Genomic DNA, 26,937 nt, shown 5'->3' on the forward strand with positions numbered 1-26,937 from the left:
CATATAACTAATTACAATTTTGCCGTATTGACAAAATTTTATTAATCAAATATGAGTTTATGATACTAAATATGTAAGATTTTAAAATAAAAAGTACTATATGATCATTATTGAAAAAAAAAAGCTCCAAAATAATATTTTTAAAAAATATAGGCTAACAAATACTAAATTCCCTATATGTTATGAATGGTATGATGCACGTGCTCACGTGCTACCACCTAGTGTTTTATTTTGGTTGTACAACGCCCTGAAAATCAAAGGCCGGAAGACTCGTTCTGTTAGGGCGTTCGAAAACACGAGCCCTTCTCCAAGACTCCACGTTCCGACATGTCTTCTGCCTGAAAAGCCGTTGGTATGGCTTCGGAGGTAACTCTCATCAATATCAGTGCCTAATTTTTGAGCCCTAGAAATTCTAGTTTTGACACCAAAAGAGTATACTGTCACTGTAATATACTATTATGTGCTTTCGGTTTTTGCTGAATTTTGTTGAATTTCTAGCATTGTTGTTTGATTTCGTTTTGTCCACTTCTCTTTCTGTTTCCAATGTATAATTCTCTCTTTAAACTTTTCTTTCCTCTCATCTTCCGGTTTTTCCCGCGCAGTTACCCTCTTCTACTACTACTGGTTATCATCAGGCGGCTGAATAACATTTGAAAAGAGGCGAAGGGGGGCAGTTTAACACGGTCACCAGCAGCGACTGCAACTCTCCATTAGTGGTATCTCTCTCTTTCTCTCATATTTTGTCTACAGAATTTCTAGGGTTTATCTCTAATTTTGTGGTTTGGAATTTGAACTGTACTTTATTTCTAGGTCTGAAATGAGGATATGTTTCAGTCTAAATCAATATTTGATCTCCTTCTGTTATTTGATTTTTAAAGCTCACTATATCAGTATGCGTATTGCCTACCACCTACAACAGAATTTTACTGTATTCCTTTCCATTTCTAAAATTAAAATGAAAAAACCCATTGAAGAACTCTTTGAAGTTATGCTGAATTGATTTAGAACTAGTTGCAATTGGAGATTGGTCAACAATCTTGACAAGCTATAATCAAACTAATGTATTTTGCTTACCAACTCAATCAAGCTCGAACATTTCTAACTCATTGGATTTGAATCAAGCATGTAGTACAAGTTAGTTGTTATGGTGGTCACTAATGTAATTTCCTCACTGAAGTAAAGGAACCTCACAAGGAAAAAGACCAGTGTGGTTTAATTAAAATTTAAAGTTATCTAACAAATATGATATATACCCATAGTATTTAATTTGCCTTGAAAAAAAAGGGCAAAGAAATGATATCATTTTGCTGATAGAAAAATTCTCATAAGATCATTTCCAAATTTTAATTTGGTACATACAGTTATTACTTATACAAATTACAAAAGCTGTATGATGATAGTGTGTCATCATTTTGATTTCTGCTACTGTTTGTAAGATGAGAAAATAGCAGAAGAAAACATTAGTAGTTGCAATTTGTGGAATTTTGGATTTTTTTTACTTGAAAAAGGTTATATTGGAAATTGTAAGATGAGTACATTTGTTTGACTTTGCCTTTTGCAAACTTTGTATGATGTTGAGAAAAAAAATATGTTTGTTGCAGCAAAAATGGGGAGCGACGGCAATTTGAAGACATGGGTATCTGACAAATTAATGTCATTGTTGGGATATTCTCAATCCACACTTGTTCAATATGTTATTGGGTTATGTAAGTTTCCCATTAGGCCATTACCTTATACATGGTTGATTCAATTTTTCATGTTTTTGGATTAATGGATGATTGTTGTTCAAAATGTGATACAATATAAATATGAGCTATGATTTTTTTTTTAAGAAACACAATTATGAGTCATGATTATTTTGGTTTCTTGTAGCTAAACAAGCAAATTCACCAGCTGATGTGGTGAGTAAGCTTGTAGAGTTTGGATTATCTTCATCCAGTGAAACACGAACGTTTGCTGAAGAAATCTACAACAGGGTGCCTCACAAAGCATCCGGATTAAGTGTAAACTTTTGAAACAATGGGATTAAGTGATTTTGACTTTTGAGTTGCAGTATTATATGATCATGCATGTTGTATGCTCTCACTACATTATTTGTAAACATCAGGTTTATCAGAAACAGGAGAAAGAAGCAGCAATGATTGCGAGGAAGACGTATGCTCTACTTGATGCAGATGATGAAGATGATGATGACAATCATGGTGCTGGTAGCTGCATCATTTCTGTTAATTCTACTACTGAAAAAAGAGCAGCATCCTGTAACAAAAGGTTTAGGAAGAAGGCTGATGTTCTAGATGACGATGATGAGGTTGAGTTTTCAGATTTGAAGAATTTGCTTTTTATTTCTTGTAGTTCGTTGCTGATAATGTTTTGTCTAAACTCTAAAGTGATACTTTTCTTTTGACTGAATGGTAATGTCCAGGACATAGCACAGAGGGAAGAACAGAGACAAGTTAAAAGACGAGCAACCTCAGATGAAGATGATGATTCTGAGGTATTTTGTTATTCGTACGTGTGGTCACTTGAGGCTGGCTCAAGTGGTTGGGTGTTTTGTGTGTGGGGGGTGGGAGGTGGGGGGTGGTTCTAGTCCCTATTGTATCAAAAAAATAGTGGGTTGGGTTCTTGTAGAAACATTGGTATCCTATCTTTCTTGCATCACAGTTTTCACTATAATAACGTTAGAATTTCTAATTAGTGTTGGAGTTGGCAGTGCATATCTGATTTAATCAATGGATACAATGTTTCAGTGGTAGTTGAGATTTTCACCTGGTGGTCTCCACTTCAGGGCTACTGTCTCCCTTGTCCTTACTACCCCTCATTAATGTTAGGATTCCAAAGATATTGACACCACTGCCTTTTTATGCATGAAAACATTTCATCTCCTTTTGTGCATCTTACTAATTCTCTTAGAATTAGAAAAGTAAATATTGTATTGTTTTTCTGCTGTTATTTTTCCTATCATGCTAAGTGAGGCATATATTTATGATGTCATGCAGTCAGACGAAATGTTACGTGATCAGAAAGAGAGAGAGCAATTAGAGAGAAATCTAAAAGAACGAGATGCAGTAGCCACCCGCAAGGTACTAGATCCAACTTTGGATTTGGTTTCTCCTTCAAGCTGTTGATATCAGAAATTTTGAATTGGTGACATTCATTTTTGCTTTAGCCTAAGCTGAGTCATTTAAAAATTTCTTTCTCATATAAATATTTCATTGATAAATGTCGATAGTAAATCAATGTAACATGCTTTAATAATACACAATGGTTTTCTCATCTGTGCTGGGCTTTACTATTTCAAGTGCTAAATTTTCTATTTTACTTATTCTGTGACTATTTCTAGTGATCGAAATGAGAATGTTTTCTTGATTTAAGTTGCTAATTTCAGTTTTTTTGCACTCCCCTTTTTGATGGAAACAGTTAACGGAGCGAAAGTTATCAAAAAAGGATGAGGGTAAGAACTATTTGGGAGTCTTGTATAATTGCTGTTGCATGCATTTTAAGACCTGTTCATCTGTAATTGGGGAGATAAATGTAGGAACATTGACAGCTATGATGCAGTTTGTTTTTCACACACACATGTATATTCATATTTTATTTATGTTGGCTAATCATGATGTCTGTTATGTTTAACAGAGGAGGCTATTCGAAGGTCTAATGCTTTGGAGGAAGATGATCTTGATACTTTAAGGTTTGAAATTGTACATCTAGTTTATTTTTCTATTGATTTTGACGAGTTACATTGTGATTTAACTTGTTTATTTATTTATTTTTATGTTATTGTACAGTATGGTTACTTTGTGATTTAACTTGTTTATTTTTTTGTGATTTATTGTACTAGCTATTTGAACTAAACTGATGTATCTTTATTTATAAATGCTTTCCCAATTTCTTGCCCTTGTTTCAGAAAATTTTCAAGACAAGAATATTTGAAGAAAAGAGAACAAAAGAAACTGGAGGAAATCAGGTATGGAAATATTGTATGTTTCAGATTAAAATAATAGTTTCTCTTATGGAATCTTTTTATTGAATTGATTGCATTTGCTTATTCCAATTTCATGATTTGTACATCAGAGATGATATAGAAGACGAGCAGTATCTATTTGATGGTGTGAAGCTTACTGAAGCAGAAAATCGTGAATTGAGGTAATTTCTTTTATTTCCTACAACCGTCTGTTGTAGCCAAGCATATATTCGGCTCTCCTTCAGCTTGGTGTTAGTAAAAGCCTGTGAAATTTTTGTGGCATCTGTTCATAAGCCTTTGCTTAATTCGTTTATTTGTTTATTTTTCTTCATAAATTTATACACAAATACAGCACGAACACAAGTACTTAAGGTGGCCTCGTTATAGCTTTATTGATTTTATTTTTCTTTAGGTATAAGAAGGAAATATATGAGCTTGTGAAGAAGCAGTCAGAGGCAACTGATGATATAAGTGAGGTAGTTACTACTTTTTTTCAAGCCATGGTAGTCAGCCTCTAGTAATTTGTTCATGTTTTATTTAATTATTCAGTTGATTGTAGTTACTAGTTCTTGTGTAGTTGATCTTTAAGCATTTTCATTTTCTTTTTGGAAATTTGATTATTCATTTGATAGCACTTATTCAAAAAGTTTAATTTATCTCAAAGATTTGAAGTGTAATTTAGTTGTGGGGTTGTTTTGATTCATATTCTTCATCTTGATAAATTTGTGCCCATCACATTTACACCTATCTCTGTCCTTTTCTGTATTTCTGCTCCTTATAGCTCAGAAGAGTATAAACTTACTAGTCTAGATTTCTTTTCTGGAAAACAGTACAGAATGCCAGATGCCTATGATGATCAGGATGGTGGTGTTAATCAGGAGAAGAGATTTGCTGTGGCTGTGCAACGTTACAGGTCAGCACTCTAACAGCAATGCTTGGGGATGTCCACATCGTTACATTTTTTTTCACATGTGTACAGTCAAACTATGACAAGCTCACATACTCAAACCTTTTGTATGACTATTTTCTTAGTATTTACAATTTGCATCAGGCATATCAATCTATGAATAAGAAATGCATGTACGTATAATTTGATCTATTTCTTCCTTTTTGTGTACAGGGACCCAACTGCTGGGGACAAAATGAATCCTTTTGCAGAACAGGAAGCCTGGGAAGAACATCAAATTGGTGAAATATTGCTGAAGTTTTAAGATTTTTCTCTTATAGCTGGCTCCAATTAAAATTTTAGTTATTTATTTTGAGTTCATTATTGTAGGTAAGGCAACATTGAAATATGGTTCAAAAAACAAAAAGCAAACGTCTGATGGCTACCAGTAAGTTTATTTCTCTTATATTTGCTTCTTTCCATTTTAAAGAAAACAAAATTATTGTAGATGCATGTGATTGAAATTTGAAGCTACTTTTGTTTATGCCAGCGTGTTCTGTATGTATATGTAACAATTCATAAATATTTAATTTTTAGGTTTGTGTTTGAGGACCAGATTGATTTTATCAAGGCATCAGTAATGGATGGCGATGAGGTATAAAGTTGATAAGTTGCTGTTGACTTATTTGCTTTTGTTTGATTTTATCTAAAACTCTAGGGGTTTTTAGTTTGATACTTATTTGCTGAGGCCAAATGTCTCGTCCTTTTGTCACTTTTCTTGCAGTTTGCTGTTGAACATGATGATTTACATGAGAAGTCAATGGCACAATCAGCCTTCGAGAAGCTGCAGGTTGAATTTTTTTAGTGTCACTCTGCAAATACATTATTCTGTGATGTCTTCTTCCCTTTGCAAGACTCAGTTGAAGCATGCGCTTTGCCTAGGAAGGAATTTTATAAAGAAAAATTGTAAATTTCTTGATAGTAGATGATTCAGGTGTGAAATAACTTGAGGATTAGCTTTTATTATGATATTGCAGATGCATGAAACTTGTGGCTGGTAGCAAAACACCGATTCTCCTGTTGAGATCGAATTCGATCTTCACTATGGAACACTATAATACATGTTCCTTGTCATTCGTTAGTTACATTACTACAAGATTATTCTCTATTGCCATTGTATAGTTGTATCTGAAATTTTGATGGGTAGAATAGAATATTATATTTTAAATTGCTTACTTTTACCTTTTTGCTCACTCAGGAGGACAGGAAAACTTTGCCCATGTATCAATATCATGATCAGTTGCTCCAAGCTATTAATGATCATCAGGTTTTCTTTTAATTTTATTCTGAATATGATCATGTTTTAATATGGTTGAAGCTTTGACAATGAGCAAATTTCTTGATTCTTTTCTTTGTGACCATCATTTAGCCTGAAATTTGAATAATTTTTTGACAAACTTCTACGAAGGTATGATTATTTTATGGCTTATGTTATTGAATTATTGGCTTTTAGGTTCTGGTTATTGTTGGTGAAACTGGTTCAGGAAAGACCACACAAATACCTCAATATCTTCATGAAGCTGGATATACAAAACGTGGAAAGGTTTAGTTTTTTTTTCTTATCATGTTATGTTTTTATAAACAACGCTCAAAATGAAAAACTAAATTTGGAGGTACTTTTCCATTCAAGTAAATTCGCAATTGTGTTTTTCTTATAAGAAAGTATTGTGTAGAACTATTGATGACTATTAGCTAATGAATGGGTCATGGAGTTCCAATTTAACAGTTCATGACTTTCAGTTTACATTTTTTGGGTTTGAGACATTGACAGCAGATAAGACAATTTTGAATTTTTCCTTATAATTTTCATTTCTCTGAAGAATACTTGAGGAGAAGTTTTGTAATCTGTGTTTGATATATTATAGACCTTAAAATAGAATAAGAAAACAATATTATTTTCTAACTGTGAAATTGTAGTTTGATCTCTGTGTGCATCATTTGGTTGGTCTACAATCTATTTCATTTATTTTTTTAGGTAAAAGCTTTTATTTTTCACTTCTTATTTCTTGATCTGTGTGACACAACACACTAGTCTTTGTGTTATTGAAAACTAAACATATGTAATGGAGTTTATATAGTTCTGTTGTGGCTAGTTCTTTGTTGAAGCTCGACTGAAAACTCTTTGAGCCCTTTATGATAATGAAGTGGGTTGGAGACCCATGTTTTGTACTATTTATTATGCTTGAGGGTTTTAAATAATTTTTTAAACTTTTGCAGGTTGGATGTACACAGCCACGGCGAGTTGCTGCTATGAGTGTTGCTGCAAGGGTTGCTCAAGAAATGGGTGTTAAACTTGGACATGAGGTATGCTGTGTTCATTGATATAGTCCGCTTATTATTTCACTTTTTATGTTAACGGAGCTAATAAATTTAAGGTAGTGAAAACTGTGTAGTTTGGGTCGGTGGGGGTATTCATTGCTCTAGTCTTGTAATGCTATTAGTGATACTTATGGTTTCTTATATATGAAGTTTTGAGTTATTATGTATTGCCAATAAATTTTCTGTTTGTAATCCTATTTTGATTTTTCTTGGCAATAAACCACATTTATGTCACATGCAGGTTGGTTATTCCATCCGTTTTGAAGACTGCACATCTGACAAGACTGTTCTGAAGTACATGACAGATGGAATGCTGTTGCGGGAATTTCTTGGAGAACCAGATTTGGCAAGCTACAGGTAAGCATGGATACTATGTCAGATTACGTCTATGGCTAGTTATCTTGCTTTTACCTTCTCACTTGCTGTGCCTTTTAAAATTTCAGCGTGGTGATGGTGGATGAGGCCCATGAAAGGACACTCTCAACTGACATTCTTTTTGGCTTAGTGAAAGTAAGCTAAAAAATTTTCAATAACTAAAACTCCAATTTTGCCATTTTTTTAATAAGTAAAGAATACGGTACAGAAGAAATAATCTGTATTATTTCAGTATGTTTTTTCATCTATACAATAGGTATATTTATAGGGTTTATACAACTCATACCCTTATTTACAGAATAAAATGCATTAAACACAATTAACTACAAATCCAATAAATAAGGAAACTAAGAAATAACAACTATAATCAAATCATAGGATTTGATTTTCTATTATCTGTCAACACTCTCCCTCAAGCTCCCTCAAGCAGGACTATAGATATTGATGAGTCCAAGCTTGTTTACTAGAAAATCAAATACTCGTTCGGACAACCCTTTTATGAGAAAATCAGTCAGTTGATAATTCCTTCATCAATCTTCTTCTTAATAAAGTGACGATCCACTTCAGTGTGTTTAGTTTTGTCATGATGTATAGGGTTACGGGCAATACTGATGGTAGACTGGTTATCACAGTAAAGCTGAATAGGGGATTCATACTCAATCTTCAACTCCTCTAATAGGCGTTTGATCCATATTGCTTCACACACTCCATGGGCCATGACTCTATATTCTGCTTTCGTATTGCTCTAGCAACCACTGTTTCCTTCTTACTTCGCCACGTTACCACATTGCCCCATACCATTGTGCAATACCCAGATGTAGACTTTCTATCATCAACTGACCCAGCCTAGTCTGCATCTGTGAGCACTTCAAGTTTTCTTTCAGTTGTCTTTTGGAAGAAAAGACCTTTCCTTGGAGTTTTCTTAAGATACCTCAGAATTCTATATACTGCATTGAGATGTTCTTGACACAGATCATGCATATATTTATTGACAAGACTTGCTGCGAAGGCGATATCTGGTCTGGTGTGTGAGAGGTAGATTAACTTTCCTACTAGTTGTTGGTACCTTCCTTTGTCAACTGGATTTCTTTCAAACATCTCTTTTTGTCTCCGAGCTCAATTGGAGTTTTGCTTGGCTTGCTTCTTTTAGAAGATCAAGAGTATATTTTCTTTGGGACACATAAACACCTTTTTTGCTTCTAGCAAATTCCATCCCTAGAAAATACCGGAGTGTATCGAGTTTCTTAACTTCGAACTCTCTTGCCAACATTTCTTTGATCGAATTCATCTCTTTGGTGTTGTTGCTAGTGACAATTATGTCATCAACATACACAATTAGCACTGACATTTTTCCCTTCCCGGAGTGTTTAATAAACAGAGTATGATCAGTCTGACCTTGCGTGTATCCAAGTCCCTTGACTACTTTCAGAAAACGGATGAACCATGCTCGAGGAGATTGTTTCAAGCCATAGAGACTTGTTTAGCTTGTAGACTTTAGTTGTATCAGGAGATTTTTCAAAACCCGGGGGCTGTCTCATAGACACTTCTTCTAAATCACCATTCAAGAATGCATTCTTCACATCAAGCTGATGCAACTCCCAATCCAGGTTAACCGCAAGCGAGAGTAATACTCTAATAGTGTTGAGTTTGGCAACTGGAGCGAAAGTTTCTGTGTAATCAATTCCGTAGGTTTGAGTAAAACCCTCGGCAACTAATTGAGCTTAGTACCTCTCAATAGATCTATTAACATTGTATTTGATGGTGAACACCCATTTTCACCCTATCACCTTCTTTCCTAGTGGCAATTTCACTAATTCCCAAGTTCCATTCTGTTTAAGTGCTCTCATCTTTTCAAGAACTATTGTTTTCCATGAAATCGTCAAGGATGACTTCTTTGTTGGCGAAATGTTAGCGCCAGTGATTCTCTGAGCCGGTCTGGATTTCCAACGCCTCGGGAAACTGGTCAAGATAGATGACAACACCTTTTTCCTCTCTTCCTTACCGGTATGGCAATCTTCTCTTATGGCCTTCACCTCCCGCCCGGCACGGAAATAGAACCCAGCCCCCTTCTGATCCATTCATTTCTGCAAGCAGGGGGGATCCAGAGCTGAGGAGTACCAAGTGCTTCACTGATATTCCTGGGATGATATTCCCGGGGGTCACAACTTCTGACAGGCTAGAAGTAAAAGCTTTAAATAGTGATGACAATTTTGAATAAGAAATAAATTGTGAAATAGGGTGTTGAGCGCAAGATCTAGTTCCCTTTTTCAATGCAATAGGAATATCTAGATTTGAATGAATATCTAGATTAGGTGGGGGTTTAGAGGGTAGAGTACTTGGATCTTTTGAAAGAAGTGAGTCTACTACTAGATTGGGCTCTTGGCTGTGATGAGGATTCGTGACTTGTTTATTTCTTCTAGAATACACCTGTAGTTCTTTTTGTTGGTCTTGAGGAGAAGGAGGTCCATCTTCTTGAGAGGGTTGATGTTCAGGCTCAGAAAACATTGGAGAGTTTTCAGGCTCAGGAGAAGAGAAAGGAGTGATTTCAGGTTCAGAAAACATCGGAGGGTTTTCAAGCTCAGGAGAAGAGAAAGGAAGGAGTGATTTCAGGCTCAGAAGAGAGGAGTGGATAGGGGTAATTCTAACCCCTACGACCATTGAGCTTCTTGCTTGTGATGATTATAATGCTTCCCCTGAAGTGAGGTGGGAGTGAAGTAAGAAGTATTTTCGAAGAAGGTGACATCACGTGAGGTATAAGATTTTTTGGTGAGAGGACAATAGCACCGATAGCCTTTCTGTGTAGGAGAGTAACCCAAAAACACTATCTTAATGACTTTAGGATCAAGTTTACTCCGATTTGGAGTGAATGTGAACAAAAGAAGTACAACCAAAACTTTGACTGACAGAGTATTTGTGGGCGCATGAGGATACAATGTTTGAAAAATAGAATATGGTGTTTTGAACCGAAGGGGTCGACTGGGAAGGCGATTAATGAGATAAGTAGTAGTGAAGACAACATCGCCCCAAGAATATTTTGGAACATGCATAGTAAACATGAGAGCATGGACAACTTCTAATAGGTGACGATTTTTCTGCTCAGCCACCCCATTTTGTTGTGGTGTACTAACACAGGAGCTTTGATGAATAATCCCATTGTGAAGGAGAAATGGATTAAGAGTAGTATTGAAGTATTCAGTACCGTTGTCAGTACGAAGTGTCCGAATAGATGTTTGAAACTGCGTTCGGATCATATGATGGAAGTTTTGAAAAACTTGACTAGCTTCAGACTTATGTCTAAGCAGATAAACCCAAGTGATACGTGTGTGATCATCAATGAATGTAATGAACCAACACTTACCATGAGAAGTATTGATTTTGAGGGACCCCAAATGTCACTTGATTAAGAGAGAAAGGACTGGAAGGTGCATACATTTTTTGAGGAAATGAAACCCGTGCATGTTTGGCAAATTGACAAATATCACATTGAAAATCAGCAACCTTTTTATTGATAAACAAAGATGGAAATAATTGTTTTAAATATAAAAAACTTGGATGCCCAAGTCAACAATGCCATAACATAATTATTCGAGAAGTTAAATCAAAATTAGAGTTTGAAACATAAGAATTAGACATAGAGCTTGAATCCAAACGAAGTAGAGAAGGTTGCTCTTTTATTTGATGCTGCCCATCAATGAAATAAAGTCCCACGAATCCTGCAAGGCGTGTAGAGTCTGCTTTTCTTTTTCGATGGGCAAGCTCTGGTGGATTTCCATGCCTTTCAAAGGAAGAATTCCCACTTCAAAGAGGCTCTTCAAGACAGCACTGCCAATCGTCCTCCTCGATGATGGGTTGCCTGGAATGAGCGACTTCGGACTGAGACGTGCGATTGAGGAGCGGCGCCTGGAGTGCCAGAAACGGACGAAGGATGTGCGCCTGGATTGGAAGAGATGCCTGGAACAACTGAAGCTTGGCTGGACGTGCGCCTGGAATGCCGGAGGACTGGAGTGGATGTGCCTGGATTGGAACATCGGAAAAAAATGGAGATTTGCTTGGACTGTAATGCCGGGAAAAATGGCACTTCCCCTGTGAACTGCTGGATCTGAGTAGAGAAGAAAAAAAATAGATCGGAGCCTTAGGGCTCTGATATCAAGAATACGGTATGGAAGAAATACTCGTTATTATTTCAGTATGTTTTTTCATCTATACAGTAGATATATTTATAGGGTTTATACAATTCATACCCTTAATTACAAAATAAAATGTAATAAACACAATTAACTACAAATCCTATAAATAAGGAAACTAAGAAATAACAGCTATAATCAAATCATAGGAATTGATTTCCTATCATTTGTCAACAATAAGTTGTTACTTAAATATCATGATTCTCTTATTATTAGTTTAATTGCAAGATCCATGGAGGAACCGATCATTTTTCAAGAATACTCTGTGTCTTTCAAATAATTATAACCTATATATGCAACACTATTGGTGTTAAAACACTTTTCTGGCCACCTCTCAGCTTTGTCCTAGATGAGGTACTTAATAGGAAAATGATAAATATATATATTTTTAACGTTGTCTAACCATCTTTTTGTTTGTGTGTATAATAGGATATTGCTCGATTTAGACCGGATCTAAAGTTACTTATTTCTAGTGCGACAATGGATGCAGAGAAGTTCAGTGATTACTTTGATTCTGCTCCAATTTTTAAAATTCCAGGTAGACGATATCCAGTAGAAATTCATTACACAAAAGCACCCGAAGCTGATTACTTAGATGCCGCAATTGTGACTGCACTTCAAATCCATGTGACACAGCCACCTGGGGATATATTGGTGTTCCTTACGGGTCAGGAAGAAATTGAGACAGCAGAAGAAATTATGAAGCATAGAATACGGGGTCTTGGGACAAAGATTGCTGAGTTGATCATCTGCCCCATATACGCCAACCTGCCAACAGAGCTGCAATCTAAAATATTTGAACCAACGCCTGAAGGGGCAAGGAAGGTTGTCCTTGCCACAAATATAGCTGAGACATCATTAACAATTGATGGGATTAAATATGTCATTGACCCAGGTTTTTGTAAGATGAAGTCGTACAATCCAAGGACTGGAATGGAATCGTTGCTAATCACTCCAGTATCCAAGGCATCAGCAAATCAGAGGGCTGGTCGATCTGGTCGAACAGGCCCAGGAAAGTGCTTCCGATTATATACTGCTTACAACTATTACAATGATTTAGATGACAATACTGTTCCAGAAATACAGCGAACTAATCTTGCAAATGTGGTGCTTATGCTCAAGAGCCTTGGTATTCATGACTTATTACATTTTGATTTCATGGATCCACCACCTTCTGAAGCACTACTAAAAGCATTAGAACTGCTTTTCGCCTTGAGTGCCTTAAATAAAGTGGGTGAGTTGACTAAAGTGGGTAGACGGATGGCAGAATTTCCTCTTGATCCCATGCTGTCAAAAGCAATCGTTGCTTCAGAGAAGTACAAGTGCTCAGACGATATCATTTCCATTGCTGCCATGCTTTCTATTGGCAATTCAATATTTTACAGGCCAAAAGACAAACAAGTCCATGCTGACAATGCACGCTTAAATTTTCATACTGGGAATGTTGGAGACCACCTTGCGCTGCTTAAGGTTTGTATGTATTCTGATGAATTTCTGTTGTTCATTGAGAGTTATAAATGTTTTTGGTTGTAAACCATTAACTATTATTCGGGTTGGAATAATGGGATTTAATATTACAGCAAAAGTAGTAATCTGAAGAGGGTTAATTGAACATTTTTTTTTCTTTTAAATTTCAAAAACAATTTAGCACAGCTGTGACTTATGTAGTTTAGAAAATGTTATTTACGTTGTTTTATTTTTAATTATTGATTATTGATTTTATAAATTTCTTTAGGTTTACAGTTCATGGAAAGAAACAAATTACTCAACACAATGGTGTTATGAAAATTACATACAGGTACACTTCATTTCTCAGAATTGCTCCTTTTTGAATCTTTGTTATTCCTATTTTCACTGTGCTTCTCTTTTGGATAAGAGGAAACTTGTGTGTTGTGAGCTTTGATTGTTTATTTCATGGTACTAAAAGTCAACTTTGGCGCATGCTTGTAGTTGATTTATTTTCTGAACTGGGTTTTTGTAGAAGTTAAATTAATTATCTGGAATCTTAGTTGAATGGTTTCTGGTACACTGCGTTGTTAGTAGAATTCTTTTTATGAATCATGCAGCACAGATAGGAATGCTTTTCTAGAGGGAATGATGCTAAATAGGAGAGCCTGTGTCACATCAGTGATAAGGTTGACACAGTGATAAGGCGTGTTTGTCGCACGTGACCAAGGGAAGGGACTAGACAGTTGTGTCCAGTCTCATGTTTGAGTGCTTTTTGGGAACTGGTCTATTTGGTCTACTTCCCAAAATAGTCCCAAGCTTGAGTTTTTTTTTTTTTTTTTTTTTCATTTTCTATTATTTTTTTCTACTTTGTTAACCAAAATATATGTTTTTAAAAATATACACACGCACAATATATGTTTCATTTGTTATTATATATTTCATTTTTTTGAAAAATAAAATCTTATTTTGAAATATTAAATACAATTTACTTTTTAAATATGTAATTTTAAATATTTTTTAGCATTATATTTTTTATTATTTAAATAATTTTTAAGTAGATAAAATATAATTATATTAAAAAACTATACTGCACCAAACACAGTACAATACTTAGATAATCGAATCCAGTCTAATCTAATCTAGTCATGCATACCAATCGAGCCCACAAGGACTAAGGAGTGCTTATTAATCGATTCCTGTTTTAGCAATCTTTTGTCCTGTTCTTGCTTTGTTTCTATTCCATTTATTATATTCATTTGAATAATATTCTTCACATTAAAATTATGAGGCTATTCTCAACCACCATGATGTTATAGTTGCTTATTTCTATAGGTTAGGAGTATGAAACGTGCAAGAGATATCAGAGATCAACTTGAGGGACTTCTGGAGAGAGTTGAGATTGAGCTAGTCTCAAATCCCAATGATTTAGAAGCTATAAAGAAGTCGATCACGTCCGGTAATTTTTTAATTATGTTTCAAATATAATGACCATATATGGTGGTAATTACTAAAATTCTTTATTAAATAAAGCTCTTTTCAGGTTACTTCCCTCACTCTGCAAGGCTGCAAAAGAATGGCTCTTATCGAACAGTCAAGCATCCACAAACAGTCCATATACACCCCAGCTCAGGGCTTGCCCAGGTAAACGAAATCTGGATGTCACTCTGTTTTCATTCATCTTGTTCTTATTTGGGCTTCAATTTGTGAAGTTGATAAATTTTAGTTATGATGTCTTTTGTGAAGTTAGTAGCCATGGATTAACAGAGAGATTGAAGAGAGAAACTTGAAATTCTTCTCTTTTTCTGATATATATTTTTTACTGTATGTTCATAATCTTATATAAAGATATATACAAACCCTATGATCAATGCTATAAATGTGATCCCATAAACCTAGCAATTACAATAACAAAAAACATAAATAAATAAAATACAAACAAATCAGATTTGGGTAACAAATACCCAAAGTCATCTTATTATAGATATAAATCTGACAGCTGTAAATACAACTGTAAACTAGTATTTCCACACTCCCTCAAGCTGGGTTATAGATGTCAACCATACTCAGCTTGGACTTCAAATCTTCAAAACTTAGTATTGGAAAAGCTTTGGTAAGAATGTCAGCATTCTGGAGAGCAGTTGGATCATACTATAATATTATAACTCCTTCAATCTTTTCTTTTATGAAGTGTCGATCAAATTCCACATGTTTAGTACGATCATGATGAACCAGATTCTTGGCGGTACTTATAGTTGCTTGATTGTCACAAAACATTTTCATGGGTTCTTCCAAATGAATTTGTAGCTCACGAAGAAGTCTTTTTAGCTACATTCCTTGAGCAAGAGCCCTAAACTCAGCTTCTGCACTGCTTCTAGCTACCACATATTGTTTCTTACTTCGCCAAGTAACAAGGTTTCCCCACACATATGTACAGTAACCAGATGTGGATCTCTTGTCTGTTAAGGATCCTGCCCAATCAACATCAGAATATATCTATGCACTTTTGTTTTGAGTCTTTCGGAAGTACAATTTTCTACCTGGATTCATTTGTAGGCACCTTAGAATTCGATACACAACTTCCAAGTGTTCCTCTGTAGGATTGTTCATAAATTGACTCACAACACTGATAGAAAATCCAATATCTGGTCTAGTGTGTGCAAGATAGATGAGTTTTCCCACAAGTCTCAGATATTGTTCTTTATCAACTGGGGCACTTCCTCCTTCGGCTGCTCCCAATTTTGTTGTGTAGTACATAGGAGTATCAACTGGTTTACAGCCGAACATGCTGGTCTCTTTTAGAAGATCAAGAACATATTTTCGTTGAGTGACCACAATACCCTTTTTGGACCTAGCAATTTCCATTCCTAGGAAATATTTGAGATTTCCTAGGTCTTTGATTTCGAATTCTTTAGAAATAAACTGTTTAAGCTGACTTATTTTCCTCATCATGATCTCTTATCATTATTATATCATCAACATATACAATAATAATAGCCTATTTTCCTTTTTCAGATCGTTTTACGAACAATGTATGATTAGTTTGGCATTGAGAATAACCAAACCTTTTTACAACTTTAGTAAAGCAATCAAACCAAGCTCGAGGTGACTACTTGAGACCATACAAAGATTTTTTCAATTTGCAAACTATTGATATTGACTTGAGTCTCTAGTCCAGGAGGAATTTTCATATACACCTCTTCTAAATCACCATTGAGAAAGGCATTCTTTATGTCTGGTTGATGAAGACACGAGTCATAGGGAGTAGCCAAAGATAATAGAACTCTAATTGTATTCAACTTTGCTACTGTAGAAAAAGTTTCTTGATAATCAATACACAGGATTGTGTGAAACCCTCGGCAACTATTCGAGCTTTGTATCTCTCAATATTCCCATCTACCTTGTATTTAACCGTAAAAATCCATTTATAGCCAACTGGATTTTTGCCTTTTGGTAATTTAGTGAGTTTCCATGTATCGTTCTTTTCTAGGGTTGTGACTTCTTCCATGATAGCGGTCTTCCATTCAGGTACTTGAAGAGCTTCTTGGATATTATTAGTAATCTGAATCTCATCAAGCTTGGTAACAAATGCACGATAATTTGATGACAAGCCTTTATAGGAAACAAAATTGTTAATAGGGTGTGTTGTACAAGATCTTACCCCTTTCTGATATGCAATAGGTAAATCAAGATCAAAAAACTCACTAGAATTATCACTTGTGTTACCTGATAATGTTTCCCTTGGATTCAAACATGGTTCAACATCATGGCTTTGCTCAACATGTGTTTTGAGACTATAAATTCTTGAGATTTCTTTCTTCTTGAGTAGACAATGAATTTGCTATTCTTCACAGTTTGAGATGGAGTGGAATCAAAGTTGGAATCACTTGTCTCAATTTCACGGTTGGGATCAACATGGTTAGGCTCAATTTCAATGGATAAGGATGGTGCAGATGTAGGCTTAGTTTCGATTGGAAGAGGGATGGAAGTTCAGGATATAGGTCCAATAGGAGAGGATGAAGAGGATGTAGGCTCTGCTTTAGCAGAAGTATGATTTTCCCAAAACTGATATTCCTTGATATTATTCTCCCCATGAATGTCTTTGGGGTAATATTATTGATTTTCAAAGAATGTGACATCCATGGTGTTGTAAAATTTCCTTGTGATAGGAGAATAACACTTGTATCCTTTTTTATTTGAAGAATACCCTGAGAATAAACATTTGATTTCCCTTGGATAACATTTATTTTGGTTTGGTTGTTTATTATGGACAAAAGCAGTACAACCAAATACCTTGGGTGGGAGAATGGAGAGAAGACGAGTGTGAGGGTAGGAGTGGAGAAGAACTTGACAAGGTATTTGAAAACCTAGAGCCCGAGATGACATTCTATTAATGGGGTAGGCTGTGGTAAGAATAGCTTCCCCCCCAAAGAAATTTGGGAAGATTTGTTGTGAACATGAGTGATCTCGCAACCTCTAAAAGATGTCTATTTTTCCTCTCAGCTATCCCATTTTGTTGAGGTGTATCAAATCATGAACTTTGATGAACAATACCTTCTTTTAATAAAAACGAACCAAGGATAGTGTTGAAATAATCTTTTGCATTATCAGCTTTTAGAATTTGGATTTTGACATGAAATTGAGTTTGGATCATATGATGAAAGTTAATAAAATCTTGACTTCAGATTTTTCTTTCAAAGTTTATGAAAGTTGGTCTCCTGGAACGAGGTATGTAATTCTCGTAGTCACAGGGGCTTGGGGATTGGAAATTTGGTTTTGAGAAATAAGGCTTTCCTCATGAAGTGGTTGTGGCGATTCCCCTTGGAAAAAGTCTCTTTATGGCACAGGGTGGTCAAAAGTAGGTATGATGAAGATGGAGGCTTCTGGGATACAAATGGTGGGGGTAGATTTTCGGTTCGTGGCCCGTGGAGAGACATATCTTCGTTGTATGAGGAGTATAGGCTTTGGGTCTTCTTCAAAGTGGGGAGGGGTGACAGGATTCGATTCTGGGAGGATACGTGGATTGGTAACTGTTCCTTGAGGTCGCGTTTCACTGATTTATTCAGAGTGTCCGAGGCATTGAATGTTTCGATCAGAGACATGTTCGTGGTGGAAGATGGTAGTAGTTCAGGGGGACTAGGTTGGGACTTCAGATTTAGAAGGAATTTATTCGATAAGGAGGTCCCTAACTTGATTGAGATGTTAGATTTGATTAAGGATGTGCATCTGCCGGATATTTTGGAAGATAAAAGGATTTGGAAACCTGTCAGTAGCGGGGTCTTCAGCTGCCAGTCGACCTTTCATAGTTTGGCATATGATCAGTTAGGACCAGAGTGACCGTGGGCAAAGAAGTTATGGAAAAGTGGTGTTCCTTCCAAAGTTAAAGTGTTTGGATGGTTACTATTCTTAGACAAGTTAAGTGTCCATGCTAATTTGCAGAGGAGAAGACCTTTCCATTACTTTCGCCAAATTGGTGTGTTAACTGTAAAAACAATAGTGAGTTAGTGGGTCATTTGTTTCTTCGGTGCCCGTTTGCCAATGCTCTTTGGAATAAAGTTCTACATGAGTTCGGAGTCTTTTGGTGTATGCCTTCCTCTTGTGCGCACTTGTTCCTTTCTCAATTGGAGGGAGGAAAGAGGTTGTTGCGCTTATGGCAGTGTATCGTTCTCGCTACTTTTTGGGCTATTTGATTGGAGAGGAATAGTAGGATCTTCGACGAGTCCTCTTCTTCAATGGATACTCTTTGGGATAAAATCAGGTTTTGGGTAGCTACGTGGGTGTATAGAACGAAAGATTTTGAGGGTGTTTTCTTTTTGGACCTTCGTAGGGAGTGGGTGTATTTATGGTCGTAATTTTTGTTTTCAATATCCCTTTGTTACCAAGGTATTCCTCCGCCATAAGTGAGGGTTTTTAATGTTATTGAGAGGAGGTCTCTCCGACCTCTTTCTCATTTTTAAAAAAAAAAAAAGATTTTTCTTTCATAAAAAATATCCAAGAAAGCCTAGTATGATCATCAACAAATGAAACAAATCATCTAGAACATGTAATATTTTTTATTTTAGATGGCCCCCAAACATCAATGTGTATCATTGAAAAAGCATGAGTTGACTTGTAAGGCACCATAGGATATTGTAATTTTGGAGAATAATAATTCTTATTATTTCGAATGACTTTTATAAAATACAACAAATAACAACTCAAATAAAAATGCCTAAAATATAGGAACTAACAACTATCCCTAGGAATAAGATAACAACCTATAACTGAGTTTAACAATTTTTTACATGTTATTTTACACTCCCCTCAAGTTGGCGTATAAATATTGAACATACCCAACTTGTGTACAAGAAGTTCGAAATTCAAATGTTGGTTTGAATAAACCTTTGGTCAAAATATTTGCAGTTTGATCTTTAGATTTCACAAATGAGATACAAATGACTCCCATTTTCAAGTTTTCTTTTATGAAGTGTCAGTGAACCTCTATATGCTTGGTTTTGTCGTGTTGTATCGGGTTATGTGCAATACTTATAGCAGCCTTGTTATCACAAAAAAAATTCATAGGTAGACTAACTTGCAGCTTCAGCTCTTTAAGAACTCGTCTTATCCACAGGATCACACACACCTCGCTGGCCATGGCCCTGTACTCAGCCTCAGCACTACTCCTTGCAACTACACTTTGTTTTTTGCTTCTCCAAGTCATCAAATTTCCCCACACATACGTGCAATATAAGGAAGTAGATTTTCTATCAGTAATAGAGCTTGCCCAATTTGCATCAGTAAATGCTTCAATGCTTCTGCTATCTCCCTTTTTGAATGAAAGACCTTAACTTGGACTACTTTTTAGATATCTTAGAATTCGATAAGCAGCTTCAAGATGTTCTTTATAAGGACGATGCATAAATTGACTCACCATACTTGCTTCAAACGCAATGTCATGACGAGTGTGAGACAAATAGATAAGTCTCCCAACTAATCATTGGTATTGTTGCACATTTACTAGTGTTCCTTGCTGAATATCACCAAACTTCTTGTTTGGATCAATGGGAGTATCCATAAGACAACACTCACTAATTCTTGTGTCTTCTAAAAGATCAAGAATGTATTTTCATTGGGAAATGACAATCCCTTTTTTAGACTGTGCAACCTCCATAGCTAAGAAATACTTCATTTCGCCTAGATCTTTGATCTCAAATTCCTTAGAGAGCTTACTTTTCATTGCCTCTAATTCTTCAAGATCATCTCCTGTAAGAAGTATGTCATCAACATAAACAATTAGAGCTGCAATCTTTCCACTAGTCGAGTGCCGAGTGAATAAGGTATGATCAGCCTGTGTTTGTAAATAGCCTTGTTTCTTCACCACTTGAGTGACCCTCTCAAACCAAGCTCGTGGTGACTGTTTCAGGCCATACAATGCCTTTTCCAACTTGCACACTTTATTTTCAAACTTATGTTCAAAGCGTGGTGGTGGAAGCATGTACACTTCTTCCTCTAATCTTCCATTTAAGGAAGCATTCTTAACGTCAAACTGTCTCAAAGGCCAATCTAAATTAGTTGCAATAGACAACAAAATTCGAACAATATTAAGTTTGGCTACCGGAGCAAAGGTCTCAGTATAATCAATACCATAGGTTTGTGTAAACCCCTTGGCAACCAACTGAGCTTTGTGCCTCTCTATAGTGTCATCTCCATTGAATTTGGGTGTAAAGACCCACTTACAACCAACTGTTGGAGCACCTGTGGGAAGATCTTCAAGTCTCAATGTTCGATTTTTCTCCAAAGCACTCATTTCCTCAAGTACAACCTTCTTCCACTCTGGAACATTTAGAGCTCCTTGTATATTATTTGGATTCTAAACATTTGAAACATTGGTGGTGAAAGTGATAAATGACGATGAGAGTTTTGAGTTAGAGACAACAAGAGACATGGGATATTTGACCCATGATCGTTTTCTTTTCCTAATAGCTATTGGAAGATCAGACTCGGGACGACTAAGATTAGAAGGAATACAGCTAGAAGAATTACCTGATTCATTTTCCAATCTCGGTTTAGACTCTCGGCGTGGCCACACAGTTGTGACTTTAGTTCTTTGATGAGGAAGCCTTTGCGTATAAACACGACCAAACTTGGTTCCATTCTGCTCGTTACATATTGTTTGTTGTTGAGATTCATTTTGTAAAACATTTTCTACCTCAAACATTTTGTTCATTATTTTCAGAATTTATTAATTCTTGACTTTCCACGTTATTTTCAGAATTGCTTAATTCTTGACTTTCCTCACCTCACTACTATCAATATCTCCAATCTGCCTTGTATTATGATCTAAATTATAGCCTAAAAATTCAGGTCTAATGTATGGTCATTAAAATTATTTTTGGCAATATTTTTTAGATTGTAACGAGGATTAAATCTATTATTTGTTATCTCAAAATCCAAATCTTTAACCTGATTCTCCCCGTGAAGATTAGGATTAAACAACGAGATATTTTCAAAAAATTTCACATCCATGGTAACAAAAGTTTTTCGAAGTGTAGGATCAAAACATTTGTACCCTTTTTGGTTTGAAGCAATGCCAATAAAAACACACTTTTTGCTCTAGGGTCAAGTTTACTAGCATTTTTAATTGGATTTTTTTTATAAAAACAGTACAACCCAAATTTTTTATAGACATGACAGGAAACAAACGAGATTCGGGAAACCAGTTTTTAAGAACAGATATGGGCGTTTTGAATTTTAGAAGGAAGTCTCTTCATTAAATATGTAGCATGTAAAACATCATCACCCCAAAGATATTTAGGAACATTATTTGAAAAATGTGAAGCACGACTTATCTCAAGAAGGTGCCTATTTTTCCTTTTGGCAATGCCATTTTGTTGAGGTGTGTCATTACAAGAACTTTGTTGAACAATTCCTTTTTCAGCAAAGAAAGTACCTAAAACTTCTACAAAATACTCACGCCCATTATCACTTTGTAAAATTTTAATACTCGTTTGAAATTGATTTTGAATCATGGTATAAATTTTTTTGAAAACACTTTCTACTTCCGTTTTTTCTTTTAGCAAACAAACCCATGTTACCCTAGTATGATCATCAATAAAAGTAATAAACTAGCGTCTACCCTTGCAAGTGGAGACCCTGGATGGTCTCCATAGGTCACTGTGCACCAATGCAAATAACTTTGACAGTGTATAAACACGTGGAGGATATGTACTTCGATGGTGTTTAGACAAAACACATATTTCACACTGAAAAGAAGATGGATTTTTATTGTGAAACGAAATTGGAAATAAATACTTTAAATAATGAAAGTTTGCATGTCGAAGTCTAAAATGCCATAAATAAATCTCATCTTCTTTAAAATTAGATGCAACTTGCAGGCAAGAACTTTGTTGAGTCTTTTTATCCGTGAATGTTCCCTCATCTATAATGTAAAGACCACCACACGCCCTAGCACTGCTAATCATCGTCCACAAGGCTGGATTTTGAAACAGATAATAAGAGGAAAAGAATTTTGCAGTATAATTTAGTGTGGAGGTTAGTTTACTAACAGAGATGAGATTGCGATAATTTAGGAACATGAAGGACATTAGACAAAGTTAAAGTATTGGGGAGTTTTACATCTCCTATACCAGCGATAGCAGAATAAGATCCATGTGCTGTACGAATTTTATTATTCCCTGCACAAGACTTATATGAAAAGAAAAAACTAGAACAGCTAGTCATGACCAGAGGCTCTTGAATCAATAATCTAGGTAGTCTTAGGCTGAATACAAACAAAAGTTAGAACTGCCATGTTGCTCGAAAGAACATGAAGGCTTTTTAGAGTTGGAATGTAACATTTTCAACAATTGCTCTATTTATTCCTTCGTGAATAGAGACTGTCCAAGATTGAATGGCTCTGAAGAAGGAACAACCACAAATTGTAAAGCTTTTTAGGTTGGTTTGGCTTTCCACCAGGCGACTTACCATGTATTTTCCAGCAAGCGTCGCATGTATGCCAATATATTTTGCAAAAATCGCACCATGACTTCTTTTTCTTGTAACCGTGGACTAAGCTCCTTTAACAAACAAGGCAGAGGTGTCATTACTTGAAATAGGGGTTGGTTCATTGCTAGACATTACCTTCCTACGACTTTCTTCTACCCGGATTTCAGAGAAGACTTCATGAACCGAAGGTAAGGGACGGCGGCCAAGAATTCTGCCCTTAACTTCATCCATGTTTTGATTAATTCCAGCAAGAAGCATGAAAACTCTGTCATCTTCCTCATGTTTCTTGTGCTGGAGCAAATTCGTTGGACTCTCCCAAACATTATCATTATACTAGTCCAGCTCTTGCCACCACGCCACCATCTCGTTATAGTAGCTTGTGACATCCCACTGCCCTTGTTTGGACAGCCATAGTCGAGTCTTTAACATGAAAATTCGAGAAAATTTTTCTAGGTCAGAATAAGTTTCACGATCAGAATCCCATGCCTCCTTAGCTGTTGCCATAAACATATGAGGCATGGCAATTGAGGCATCCATGGAGTTTAACAACCATGCCATGACGTGGGAGTTCTCTGATTGCCATTGTCCATATTTTGCATTCTCTACTTTCGGCTGCTTCTTTTCTCCAGTTAGAAATCCCAATTTTCCACGGCCATCAATCGCAAGCTTCACAGACTGAGACCATTCGAGGTAGTTCTGTCCATTAAATCTATGCACAGTAATTTGCATAAACGAATGGAAAACTGACATATTTCACATTGGAACAACTTGGGATGTTTATTAAACAAAGAGGGAAATTTTTGACTGAAGTACATGACATTTGGATGACCTAAGCAATAGTGCCACAACATAACATCACTATCTTTATTGGAAATTGAAACAAAAACAGAGTAGGATTTTTTGTCACAAACTGTTGTGCGAGATTGACTTTCAGGATGATTCACAACTTTGAGGATGTAGAGACCTGAACACATATCAGCATTGCCAATCGTCTTTCCCAAATCCAAATCTTGAAAAACACAGCCAGTTTGAGAGAAATTAGCAACACAATTTTTATTTTGAGTAAGTTTACTAATAGATAACAAATTACAGTCCCAATTAGGAACTAAAAGAACAGATTCCAAAATAAGATCTTGAGAAATCATAATGGAGCCTATGCCAACCACTTTTGAGAGAGTGCCATCAGCAATACGAAATGTAAAGTTTCCAGCACAAGGTTTGTAATTTTGAAATGTTGTAGCATCTCCGGTCATGTGATCTGAAGCTCCGGAGTCCACAATCCGTTGGTTTAGTTTTTCTTTTCTCACCTTTAGAGCAGTAAGAAAATTACCTTTCTGAGCCAAAGAACCGGATTCAATTACATTGTTGGAAGATGATGCACCTTGGTTAGGCTGATTGATCATTTTCTGGAGTAATTCAAGTTGTTCCTTGCTGAATAAACTTGGTTCAGGTTTAGCCTCCTTTTCTTCAACAAAAGCTTGATGTCCACGACTCTCTTGGCTTCCAATCAGCAGGCCTGCCATGAGTTTTCCAACATGTTTCCTTTGTATGACTTGGTCGTTTGCAGTGGTCGCACCAAGGCCTTCCTCCTTTTCTTTGGTTATTATTGGAAGAGAAGTGTTGACCATGAACAGCAAGAGCCGAACTCTCAGGTTGAGGATTAGTTGTTTTGGGACCTAACATTACTTTCTTGTGACTTTCTTCTTGACGAACTTCAGAAGCCACCTCTCTGATGTTTGGGAGGGGTTTGGTTGCTAAGATCCTACCACCTCATGGAGGTCTTTATTTAGCCCCAATAAAAATTTGTAAATACGTTTCTTTGCCAAAATCTGTTTGTATTTGGCTGCACAACCACTGCAGTCCCAGTCATGTTTCTCAAAAAATCTCACCTTTGCCAATACCGATTGAGGAGACTATAATACTGAGTGACAGAAAGGTCTCCTTGGCGTAGATCCTGAATTATGCCTTCTGTCTCAAAAACTTCTGCAGTATCTTCCTTGTCTAAATACATCTCGTTTGCTGATTCCCATATTTCTTGAGCAGTTAGAGCATGAAATCTTCTCCAACCTCATTAGTCATGGAATTGATTAACTATGACATAACCATGTTGTTTTCAGCCTTCCGTCTTTTAAATGTTGAATCCTCTTTGCTGGTTGGATAGCAGCCCCTGTGAGATAGTCATCTTTTCCACGACCACTTACAAACATCACGACTGAATGGACCATTGAATATAGTTGTGCCTATTAAGTTTGTGTCCTGTAATAGGCAAAACAGAACCCTTTGAAATACCATGGTTATTTGAGTCAGAAGTCCCATGGTTGTTGACTGAAATCTCATGACTACTTGTAGTTTCAGAGGTAACATCTGTAGCTTCCTTGTTGGTGGCCATACCATATTTTGTCATGGCTAAATTAAATAAAATGCTCTGATACCATGTGGATTAACAGAGAAGCTTGAAATTCTTCTCTTTTTCTGATATTTTTTTTTTACTGTACGTTCATACTCCTATTATACAAAGATATATACAAACCCTAGGATCAATGCTATAAATGTGATCCCATAAACCTAGCAAGTACAATAACAAAAAACATAAATAAAGAAAATACAAACAAATCAGATTTGGTAACAAATACCCAAAGTCATCTTATTATAGATATATCTAATAGCTGTAAATACAACTGTAAACTAGTATTTCCACAGTAGCGGTACCTGTTTTGAACCAAGGAGGGTTGATTAACTTGTTATTTAATTATGTAAAATGCATTGCCTACTCCCTCTAGGCTAGTAAATTTATTTACATTGCTAGTATCCATGGGATCATATCATATCAGCTGTTCTAGTCTTGATCATTATGGCTTATATACCGCATCTAATTCAATTACTTCAATAGACACTTGAGTAGTAAAGGCAATTAGGCATGAAAAAATTCCACGTGTGGGGTAATAAAAAGTTCATTATGTGTAATATGCACAATCACATGCACTATTCGATCACAAGGAATTCTATGAATTGCTGCATACTTTGTACTGCTTATTTCATTGTCATGTTCTCAGGTGCTTCCAAGATGGGTTGTATACCATGAATTAGTACTTACAAGCAAAGAATATATGAGACAGGTAACTGCCCTCCTGTTACAGGGTTAATTCTAAACTCTATTTTGTTATATGCGTCTATCTTCATTCATGTTTGTATACATCTAATAAATGTATCAACCTGCAGGTTACGGAACTAAAGCCAGAGTGGCTGGTTGAAATAGCCCCACATTACTACCAGCTTAAGGATGTTGAAGACTGTAAGCTCTCTCTCTCTTTGGGTTTTAGTTTTGGGGTTCAGTACTGCAATTCAAGTGCATCTTTTTTCAGCTTTGAAATTCCTAATACTACCATTAACGTCAAGGGTATTTGGTTGAATCATTTTCATCTTTATACTGATGTTTAAAAATAATAATTGGTGCCTTGTACTGAAAGAGTACTGTTATATGAAGTGCAGAGAATTATATTTCCTTATCTTTCATTGAGGAAATAACATGTATTTATATACAAACTAGAGAAGCTAATCTAGGAAGCTAAAAGAATATAGGAAACTAACAAATTACATTTAATCCTAATATATTAGCTAATTTACAACTAATATATACATATATTCTAACACCCCCCTCAAGGATAAATGTTAATCATGCCCAGCTTGTTACAAAGATAATCAACCCGCACCCCGTTTAAAGC

General features: G+C 35.9%; 1 protein-coding gene across 2 annotated transcripts in view; it reads left to right on the forward strand.

Moving 5' to 3' along the window:
* The first annotated feature begins 212 nt into the window (after nucleotides 1-212).
* Nucleotides 213-26,937, forward strand: part of LOC133830658 (pre-mRNA-splicing factor ATP-dependent RNA helicase DEAH1) — a 43,154-nt gene continuing 16,429 nt past the window's right edge. The window contains exons 1-28 of one of the 2 annotated variants that reach the window (XR_009892161.1): nucleotides 213-366; nucleotides 603-716; nucleotides 1,602-1,706; nucleotides 1,873-2,003; nucleotides 2,108-2,308; nucleotides 2,423-2,494; nucleotides 2,997-3,080; nucleotides 3,418-3,451; nucleotides 3,634-3,688; nucleotides 3,905-3,964; nucleotides 4,072-4,143; nucleotides 4,374-4,437; nucleotides 4,792-4,874; nucleotides 5,082-5,149; nucleotides 5,238-5,295; nucleotides 5,445-5,502; nucleotides 5,632-5,697; nucleotides 6,106-6,174; nucleotides 6,361-6,450; nucleotides 7,125-7,211; nucleotides 7,468-7,583; nucleotides 7,670-7,736; nucleotides 12,215-13,255; nucleotides 13,521-13,583; nucleotides 14,567-14,690; nucleotides 14,765-14,875; nucleotides 26,269-26,331; nucleotides 26,435-26,507. Coding sequence is in view for 1 of the 2 variants with exons in the window: in XM_062260675.1 (XP_062116659.1) it covers nucleotides 1,607-1,706; nucleotides 1,873-2,003; nucleotides 2,108-2,308; nucleotides 2,423-2,494; nucleotides 2,997-3,080; nucleotides 3,418-3,451; nucleotides 3,634-3,688; nucleotides 3,905-3,964; nucleotides 4,072-4,143; nucleotides 4,374-4,437; nucleotides 4,792-4,874; nucleotides 5,082-5,149; nucleotides 5,238-5,295; nucleotides 5,445-5,502; nucleotides 5,632-5,697; nucleotides 6,106-6,174; nucleotides 6,361-6,450; nucleotides 7,125-7,211; nucleotides 7,468-7,583; nucleotides 7,670-7,736; nucleotides 12,215-13,255; nucleotides 13,521-13,583; nucleotides 14,567-14,690; nucleotides 14,775-14,875; nucleotides 26,269-26,331; nucleotides 26,435-26,507 (3,100 nt within the window). In the remaining variant the exon portion in view is untranslated. The remainder of the gene's footprint in view (nucleotides 367-602; nucleotides 717-1,601; nucleotides 1,707-1,872; nucleotides 2,004-2,107; nucleotides 2,309-2,422; nucleotides 2,495-2,996; nucleotides 3,081-3,417; nucleotides 3,452-3,633; nucleotides 3,689-3,904; nucleotides 3,965-4,071; nucleotides 4,144-4,373; nucleotides 4,438-4,791; nucleotides 4,875-5,081; nucleotides 5,150-5,237; nucleotides 5,296-5,444; nucleotides 5,503-5,631; nucleotides 5,698-6,105; nucleotides 6,175-6,360; nucleotides 6,451-7,124; nucleotides 7,212-7,467; nucleotides 7,584-7,669; nucleotides 7,737-12,214; nucleotides 13,256-13,520; nucleotides 13,584-14,566; nucleotides 14,691-14,764; nucleotides 14,876-26,268; nucleotides 26,332-26,434; nucleotides 26,508-26,937) is intronic. The other variant, XM_062260675.1, reaches the window with a different exon arrangement.

This window comes from Humulus lupulus, chromosome 4, assembly GCF_963169125.1.
Source record: "Humulus lupulus chromosome 4, drHumLupu1.1, whole genome shotgun sequence".
NCBI classification, from domain to species: domain Eukaryota; kingdom Viridiplantae; phylum Streptophyta; class Magnoliopsida; order Rosales; family Cannabaceae; genus Humulus; species Humulus lupulus.